We start from the raw sequence: 10,201 nt of genomic DNA on the forward strand, positions 1-10,201 counted from the left end.
CTGAATGTTGTTTCATGTAGTGTTGTACAACTTTTAACAGAAAGTTTTGGCACTTTTACAAACTTAAAATTATGATGAAAATGTTTATAGTTTACCACTCCTGTTCATATTTATTGTAGACCATAGAACAGATAAAATTAATGTTAATTAGTGAATTTTTAAAACTTATGAGACTTAAAATCTAGAAGCCATAAAAAATAAGATTGATAAATTCAACTAAGAATAGTAAACCTAAGAATAATAAACTTATGCATGGAGAAAAGCTGTTACTGTAAGACAAATGACAAAAATGGAGAGATTATTTCCAAATAATACACAGACAAAGCTAATATCCCTAATACATAAGGAGCTTTTAGAAATTGAGAAGGAAAAAACCAATAGTTTCTAGAAAAATCATCAAAGGACTCAGCAGAAAATGTTTCTTTAAATATAAAAGGTTGCTCAACTTACAGTATAAAAAAAATGTAAATTAAAAATTCTGTAACATAAGTTTTACCTACCAGGATGGCTAAAATGTACAAGTTTTACTCTGTGGATGAGGCTGTGAGGAATTCTTGTATATTGCTGGCTGGCATGTTAAGTTGTAACCACCATCTTTTGGACAATTTGACAGTGCCTTGAAAAAATGATTGAATGTATTTACCCTCTGATATTGGATTTCTACTCTTGAGAAATTATTATCTAGCTATACCTGTACCCATTGTAATTATTTATTATGATTATGACATCATAAGGTTATTCATTATTTCATTATAGCATTTTTAAATAACAAAAGATAGAAAAATGAAAGTATCAGTTGGATACTGGTTCAGTAAACTGTAGAACATCCTTGCAATGTAGTTTTGTACAGTTGTTGAGAAAATGAGACAGTTATCTATATATGGTTTGGGTAGATATATAGATAAGTGAAAAAAATGATGTGCTGAATAGTGTATATGGTATGCTGCCTTCTTTGTAAGAAAGGGTTGGCACTAAACATATGTTCTTGCTTACATTTGCATGAAGAAATACTGGAAGATAATATAAGAAATTAATAAAAGTGGTTATTTTGGGGAAGGCAGAAATGAAGTGGGCGGGGGTGAAGTATGAGCAAGATTTTTCAGTATATTCAATTTATATCATTTTGACATTCGAACGTGAAAATTAATATAAAATACTTATAATCATCAACTGTGTTATAATTAATGTGAGTTAACTTCTAATTTAATTATCATTAATATAAAATTCTCCTCTCTAGAAAAGAATACTGCATTGAGGGATGGACTTCTGGTATTCTTCTTCTTAATTATTCCCCTTATTGTATTTGCTGCTTTTGTCTTCATCAAGAGAAATCAGCTGCGAAAAAGCTGCTTCAGAAAGAAGAGATCACAAACCTATGAGTACTTAGATTTTTTCTTTTGAATTCATATGAAATAATTAAAAGTTATTAATGATGATAGTCATATTATAGAGACTGGTTTAAAAGTAGAGTACTAAGTTATCTCTCTGTTGTTTTGACATGATTAGCAGGGACAAAATGATAGTGGTGACTCAGTCACCTCTTAAAATGGTAAAGGGGAAAGTGTTACGGTGACTAACTTGTGTACTACTAAAAATGGCCCTTTGGGTTCATTTTGCTTGACATTGATTTCTGACAGTGGAATAAGTAGGATTCTGGGCTACAATTTCAGATTTGGGCTTCTTAATTAGAGATTAAAATATTTGGATAAAGATTAAAAATGTAAATGTTGAAAATTTTTCTTCTGTGTCCATTTCAAGGGTCAGTTCTCATAGAGGAAGAGCTTTTCGAATCTCAGTTTTAAAAACAGATTTTGTGAATTATAAGCTTTTAAGACATAAGTTTTGATTGAAGAAAGGGTTGTCATAATTCAGACACCTGACATTTCTAGTCCATGTGTTGGGCTCTTGTACAATTATCTGTCTCTCAACTATCTCTTCTAATATGTCAGCATTAAAATATAACACAGATTAGCATAGACCTTAATCAGATCTGAGTTCCAGCTTGTCATTTGCTAGAATTATGAACTGCAATAATAAATAAAACTCTCTGAGCCTTGGTTTATTTCTTCTGAAATGGGAATAATAATATTGCCTATCTCTTAAAGTTGATGTGAGGATTAAATGAGGAAATATTAACAAATAAAACCCACAGCACATTGCTGGCACAGTTTAATTATTTGATAACTAGTTTTTATTATGATAATGATTTCAAAATATACATATCTCCCCTTGATTGCCCACCTTTACTTCATTGACCTACTTTTCTCACTTACTACATAATATTTTTCTAGAGTATGCTAATGTTAGCTTTACTTGTTAACATATTCTAAAACAGATTTATCTGCCTATCCTTTCTTTCTCTTACTTTCTTAAATACTTCAGACTGGCCAAACCATGTAATTACCCAATCTGCATCTCCTAAATTTTAGTTCCGTAATTAGAGCTATCTCCAGTCATTTCTACCTAGCTGACTTGGTGCACCTCAGTATGTCTAAAACTTAGCTGATATCTTTCCAGCCAGCTTATTTGCTCCTCCTGGACTTCTTAATAATTAGAGTGACTACTTCAAAGTGACTACTTTGTATATGCAACTTAAGAATATGCTTTTGCTCTTCTTTGATTTTAGGTGACTTGAGAAGAAGAGTTTGGAACGCTGGTCTAATTGACCAGATTTCATCATTTCTTAGAATTCCAGTTTATTGAATTGTGAAATGAGGTTAATAAAACTTTCTAGTACTATAAGGATTAAAAGTGTGTGGAAGCTGTAAAAAAATGCTGTGAAAATTTAGCTATCATCATAATCATCATCACCACCACACCAATATCATTATTCTGTTTTTGTAAAATAAAATGTATGTGTAATATGTTATATAGAAATGTTTAATCTTAATTTAGCTCAAATTTAGCTTAATTTAGCTCAAAAGTAATTCTGTATTTCAGATCAGATGGCAAAAATCAAGGAAAAGTCTCTAGACACCCTGTGAATATTCCTCAACATGTTTCTCCACTGACTCCTTCCAGAGAAGTTGTAAGTTTAAATGAAAAATTCTTTTTCTTTACTATTATTATGGTGTCACATTTTTAAAGATTAAAAAAATGATCACATAGATATAGAAACAAACATAGATAACTTGTTAATAATTTAGGAGTTTGGTCTATAGGTGGTCCTTGGGTTAGTTAAAGAAATACCGGTAGGATCCTGGGTCAGAGGAGAAGGAAGATATCTAGATGTTGAGAATGCCTTGCCTAGAGGACAAGATTAGGAAATGACATGGGACTTATGCTATCACTGTTTCTCTGTGTCTGCTATCTTCCTGTTTTCAATGTCTGGATTCCCTATGGCATTTTACTAAAGACCTGGTACTGAGCTCCTGGAATAGGCTTAATTGTTTCAGCAATGGGACCAGTAATCACTATTCCTCTGCATGTATTAGGAAGCATTAGATAATAACATAGTTTTTTTATCTGTATATATCCTTAAGAAACATGTAATATTATTTTATTTTTAAACTTTGTATAATAATAAATGGAAGCATATACCATGCTCATGGATGAGAATTAACATTGTTAAAATGTCCATACTACCCAAAGCAATCTATAGAGTCAGAAGATCCCCTATCAAAATACCAATAGCATTTTCACAGAACTTGAGCAAATAATCCTAAAATTTATATGGGGTCTTATAACATGCAAAAAAAATTGAAGTAGACAGTCTTCTTACACCATATACAAAAATAAACTCAAAATGGATTACAGAATTAAGTGTAAGATCAGAAACCATAAAACTGCAAAAAGAAAACAGGCAGTAAGCTCTCTGACATAGCTCTTAATAATATTTTTTTGATACGTGGCTTTGGGTGAGGAAAACAAAAGAAAAAAAATTAACAAATAGGACTACATTAAACTAAAATGTTTTTTTCAGAGCAAAGGAAACCATCAACAAAATGGAACCAACAAATATTTTTCTACAGTGGCTGCAAAATTTTACAAATCTACCAGGAGCATACTAACTTCTTTACATCTTTGCCAATATTTGGTGTTTTCTATTTTATTTTGTTTTTAAATTTTACTATAGCCATCCCAGTGGATGTTAAGTGGTACCTTGCTGTTCTTTTATTTGCATTTTCATAATGATTAGTGATATTGAGTATCTTTTCATGTGCTTATTGGCCGTATATATATCTTCCCTGGAGAAATGTTTGTTCCAGTCCTTTATCTATTTTTTTTTTTGTGGCTATTTATTTACTTATTTTATTTTTTTAAATTTTAAACTGTTTATTGAGGTAACACTGGTTAATACAATTATATAATTTTCAGGTGTACATTATCATTTGACATTTGTATATTCTATTGTGTATTCTATTGTGCGTTTAAAACCCAAAGTCCAGTTTCCTTCAGCTACAATATATTTAATGCCCTTTACCCACTTTACCCTCTGCCTAAACCCTATATTTGACACCCTTTACCATGTCTACCTGCCGCCCCTCCTCCCCTACCCCACTAGTAACCACTAGCCTATATAGTCCATGTCCATGAGTCTCTGTTTGTCTTGCTCATTTGTTACTTTTAGGTTTATATCCTACATATAAATGATATCATGTGATTTTCAACTTTTTCTGTCTAGCTGATTTCGCTTGGCATGATTATCTCGAGGTCCATCCATGTCGCAAATGGCAGTATTTCATCTCTTCTTATGGCTGTGTAATATTCTATTGTATATATGTACCACTGCTTCTTTAGCCAGTCGTCTCTATCGTAGGACACTTCTGTTGCTTCCATGTCCTGGCCACTGTGAAAGGTGCTGCTATGAACATCGGTGTGCAAATATCTTTTCGGATATGAGTTTTCAAGTCTTTGGAGTGAATATCCAGTAGAGGGATTGCTGGATCATATGGTAGATCAATTCTTAGATTTTTGAGGAACATCGATACTGTTATCCACAGTGGCTGTACCAATTTGCAGTCCCACGAGCAGTGTATGAGGATTCCTATTTCTCCGCATCCTCTCCAATATTTGTTATTACTTGTCCTGTAGATTATAGTTATTCTAACAGGTGTGAGATGGTATCTCATTGTGGTTTTGATTTGCATTTCTCTAATAGCTAGCGATGTTGAACATCTTTTCATATATTTGTTGGCCATCTGTATGTCCTCCAGGGAGAAGTGTCTGTTCAGGTCCTCTGCCCATTTTTTTGATTGACTCATTTGGGTTTTTTTTTTTTCATTATTGAGTCGTATGATTTCTTTGTATATTTTGGATATTAGGCCTTATTGGAGGCATTGCTTGCAAATATATTTTCCCTTTCAGATGATTGTCTCTTTACCTTGTTGACGATTTCTTCTGCTGAGCAGAAGCGTTTTAGTTTGATGTAGTCTCATTCATTTATTGTAGGTTTTACTTCCCTTGCTTTTGAGGTCAAATTCATAAAATCCTCTTTAAGTCCAAGGTCATTGAGTTTAATTTCTTTATTTTCTTCCATGCATTTTGTTGTTTCAGGTCTTATATTTAGGTCCTCAAAACATTTTCAGTTAATTTTGATGTGTGGTGATAGCCAACAGTCTAGTTTCATTCTTTTGCAGGTGGCTTTTCAGTTTTCCCAGCACCATTTATTGAACAGGCTTTCCTTTCTCCTTTGTATGTTTTTGGCTTCTTTGTCGAAAATTATTTGCCCATATAAATATGGGTTTACTTCTGGACTCTCGATTCTGTTCCAACGGTCTGTGTGTCTGTTTTGCTGCCATTACCATGCCATTTTGATTACTGTCACTTTGTAGTATAATTTGAAGTCAGGCAGAGTGATGTCTCTAGCTTCGTTCTTTTTTCTCAGGGTGGCTTTGGCAATTCGGGTCTTTTGTGCTTCCATACAAATCAGATGATTTTTTGTTCTATTTCTTAAAAATGCGGATGAGATTTTGATGGGATTACATTGAATCTGTATAATGCTTTAGATAATTAAGTCATTTTAACTATGTTGATTCTTCCAATCCAAGAACACAGAATATCTTTCCATATCTTTGTTATCTTCTTTGATTTCTTTTAATAGGGTCCTGTAGTTTTCATTATATAGGTCCGTCACTTGTTTTCTTAAATTTATTCCTAGGTATTTTATATTTTGTTGCGATTGCAAAAGGAATTATTTTTTCCACTTCTTTTTCTGATGCTTCATTATTAGAGTATAGGAATGCTAAGGATTTTTAAATGTTGATTTTGTATCCAGAGACTTTACTGTATTTGCTTATTGTTTCTAGTAGTGTTCTTATGGAGACTTTAGAGTTTTCTATATAGAGAATCATGTCATCTGCAAATAGTGACAGTTTGACTTCTTCATTTCCTATTTGGATGCCTTTTTTATCTTTCACTTGTCCAATTGCACTCGCTAGGACCTCCAATGTTATATTGAATAAGAGTGGCGATAGTGGAGAGTGTTGCCTTGTTCCTGATCTTAGGAGGAAGGTTTTAGTTTTTCACCATTAAGTATAATATTGGCTGAGGTTTTGTCATAGAAGGCCTTTATTATGTTAAGCTACTTTCCTTCTATACCAATTTTGTTAAGTGTTTTGATCATAAATGGATGCTATATCTTGTCGAAGGCTTTTTCTACATCTACCGCTATGATCATATGATTCTTATTTTTTAATTTGTTTATGTGGTGTATCACATTAATCGATTTGCATGTGTTGAACCATCCTTGAGCCTCTGGGATGAAACCCACTCGATCGTGGTGTATAATCTTTTTAATGTGTTGCTGTATTTGGTTTGTTAGTATCTTATTTATGATTTTTTGCATCTGTGTTCATGAGAGATATTGGTCTGTAGTTTTATTGTTTGTATTATCCTTACTAGCTTTTAGTATCAGAGTAATATTGGCTTTATAAAATGAGTTGAGAAGTATGCCTTCTCTTTGATTTTTTGGAAGAGTTTGAGGAGAATAGGTATTAAGTCTTCTTTGAATGTTTGGTAGAATTCACAAGTGATGCCATCTGGTCCTCAACTTTTACTTTTTGGTAGGTTTTGGATGATTGTTTCAATTTCCATACTGCTGATTGGTCTATTTAGATTTTTCAGACCTTCTTCATTCAGTCTAGGATGATTTTATTTTTCTAAGTACTGGTCCATTTCTTCTAGGTTATTAAATTTGGTGTTATATACTTTTTCATAGTATTCTTGTATGATCCTTTGTGTTTCTGTGATGTCAGTCATAATTTCCCCCTCTTTCATCTCTAATTTTGTTTATTTGTGTCCTTTCTCTTTTTTCTTGAGTGAGTGTAGCCAGGGGTTTGTCAATTTTATTAACCTTCTCAAAGAACCAGCTCTTTGTTGCATTTATTTTTTCTATTTTTTTTTTCTCAGTTTCATTTATTTCTGCTCTAATTTTGATTATTTCTTTCCTTCTGCTTACTTTAGGCTTCATTTGTTCTTCCTTTTCTAGTTTTTTTAAGATGAAGCATTAGGTTGTTTATTTGGGCTCGTTCTTGTTTTTGAAAAGAGGCTTTTAATGATATGAACTTTCCTCTGGTGACCTCTTTTGCCATGTCCCAAAAGTTCTGATATTTTGTACTCTCACTATCATTCATTTCTGTGTATTTCTTGATCTCTTTTTTTATTTCTTCTCTGACCCAGTTATTCTTCAGTAGCATGTTGTTTAATCTCCATGTATTTGTGGATCTTCCTGATTTCTTTTTACAGTTGATCTCTAGTTTGAAAGCCTTATGGTCAGAGAATATAGTTGGTATGATTTCAACCCTCTTATATTTGTTGAGGCTTTCTCTGTGTCCCAGTATGTGCTCGATTCTTGAGAATGTTCCATGAGAATGTATAAGCAGCTGTTTTGGGATGGAAGGCTCTGTAAATGTCAATTATGTCCAGTTGGTCTAATGTGTCATTTAAGGATGTTATTTCCTTATTGATTTTCTGTTTGAATGATCTGTCCATATCCGACAGTAGGTTATATAGATCCCCTAGTACGATCATGTTTTGATGTGTTTCTCTTAGTTCTGTTATCAATTGCTTTACATATTTTCAGGGCTCCCTGATTGGGAGCATAGATATTAGTAAGTATTATGTCTTTTTGGTGCATGGTTCCCTTAATCATTATGAAATGTCTCTCAGTATCTTTCTTCACATTTTTTTCCTCTCTTTAATATCCTCCTCACCCCCACCGCCTTTACAATCCTGGCCTATGGATGTTGCCATTTCCCCTTAAGAACTGGATTTCTGAAGGCAGGATATCTCTTCCCACATGCTCGCAGAATGCACCCAGGGCCTGGCGCCCCCGGGGTGCCTGGCGCACCCACGGTATGGTCCGTGGCTCTACCTGGGGCATGAACCTAGGACCTTCTGTGTGTAAAGCAGACGTGCTAACCACTACATTGTGGAGCCGTCCCCCTTTCTTTACCTTTTTTGTTTTGAAGTCTATTTCATTTGATACTAGTACCACTACTCCCGCTTTTCTCTGAATGCCATTTGCTTTGAAATATCATTGTTATCTCAGTTTGTTCGTATATATGCTGAACATTCGTTACTATCTCATTATAACAATTCTCTTTTTATTGTTTAAGCTTATATTGTCCTGTTCTTAGTAAGGATTGCACTCCTCTGCTTCTATGTGCCTGATAGTCAGTGACTTTACTCCTAATTATGTATATATATATTTTTGTCATTTTGTTTTAGGTGAGCTGACTCCTTTCAGTATTTCCTAGAGTGCAGGCCTCATAGTGGAGAATTCCCTCATTTTTTGTATGTCTGGAAAAGTCTTAATTTCTTCTTCATATCTAAAGGAGAGCTTACTTAGCTGGATACATTATTCTAGGCTGGTAGTTTCTTTCACTTAATAGTTTAAATATTTGATTCCATTCCTTTCTGGCTTGTAAGGTCCATATCCGACAGTGGGTTATGTAGATCCCCTACTATGATCATGTTTTGGTCCATTTCTCCCTTTAGTTCTGTTAGTAATTGCTTTACATATTTCGGGGCTCCCAATTGGGAGCATAGATATTAATAAGTGTTATGTCATCTTGGCGTATGATTCACTTTATCATTATGAAGTGTCCCTCAGTATTTTTCTTTACCATTTTATTTTGAAGTTTATTTCGTCTGATATTAGTACCACTACTCCCACTTTTCTCTGAATGCCATTTGCTTGAAATATCATTTTCCACCCTTTCACTTTGAGTCTGTATTTGTCTTTGGAGCTGAAATGTGTCTCATGAAGGCAGCATATGGTTGCGTTTTCTTTTTTGAATCATTGTGCAGCTCTGTGCCTTTTTTATTGGTGAGTTCAGTCCATTTCCATTTAGGGTGATTATTGAAATATGAGGTCTTTTTATAGCCATTTTATCTTTTGCTTTCTGGTAGCTCGGTGTTTCCATTGCTTCCTTGTCCTCGTGTTTCTGTTTTCTTTATTTTGGTCGGCTTTTGTGTGTTTTTTTCTCTTGTTCTTCTTGTTTTATGTTATATACTTTAGTCCTGAATCTTTGATGTGTTGTTACCATTACGAATATTAAAAGGGTAGTTATATATATACAGTCTTTTATTTTCTTCTGCATGTGCCTTATCTCCATTCCCCTTTGCAAATTTGGATGTTTAAAACCTCCCCTTTTCAGTCATTGTTTTCTCAATTTGTCCTTATGTATGCTGAATGTTCATTACTATCTTGGTATAGCTATTCTCTTTTTATTATTTAAGCTTATATTGCCCTGTTCTTAATATGGGTTGCACTCCTCTGCTTCTATTTGCCCGATAGTCACTTTACTCCTAATTATGTATATATATATTTTTGTCATTTTGTTTTAGGTGAGCTGACTCCTTTCAGTATTTCCTAGAGTGCAGGCCTCATAGTGGAGAATTCCCTCATTTTTTGTATGTCTGGAAAAGTCTTAATTTCTTCTTCATATCTAAAGGAGAGCTTACTTAGCTGGATACATTATTCTAGGCTGGTAGTTTCTTTCACTTAATAGTTTAAATATTTGATTCCATTCCTTTCTGGCTTGTAAGGTTTGTGCTAAGAAGCCCGAGAATAATCTAATGGGTTTACTTTTATAAGTTACCATTTTTTTCTCCCTGGCTGCCCTGAGAATTCTGTCTTTGTCATTGATTTTAGATAATTTTAATACAATGTGTCTTGGCGAAGGCCTTTTTGAGTTGAGACAATTGAGTGTTCTATTGACTTCTTGAATTCCAACCTCCAGCTCATTCCTTAGAT

At 33.6% G+C, this 10,201-nt stretch overlaps 1 protein-coding gene across 2 annotated transcripts in view; it reads left to right on the top strand.

Moving 5' to 3' along the window:
* Positions 1-10,201, top strand: part of ADAM9 (ADAM metallopeptidase domain 9) — a 109,784-nt gene that overhangs the window by 94,698 nt on the left and 4,885 nt on the right. Inside the window, exon 20 of one of the 2 annotated variants that reach the window (XM_011372618.2) lies at positions 2,941-3,028. The exons of the other annotated variant lie outside the window; for it this stretch is intronic. Within the exon in view, the coding sequence (XP_011370920.1) occupies positions 2,941-3,028 (88 nt within the window). The remainder of the gene's footprint in view (positions 1-2,940; positions 3,029-10,201) is intronic. 2 annotated transcript variants of the gene reach the window in all.

The sequence above is a fragment of the Pteropus vampyrus genome, unplaced genomic scaffold (assembly GCF_000151845.1).
Source record: "Pteropus vampyrus isolate Shadow unplaced genomic scaffold, Pvam_2.0 Scaffold8, whole genome shotgun sequence".
Classification (NCBI taxonomy): domain Eukaryota; kingdom Metazoa; phylum Chordata; class Mammalia; order Chiroptera; family Pteropodidae; genus Pteropus; species Pteropus vampyrus.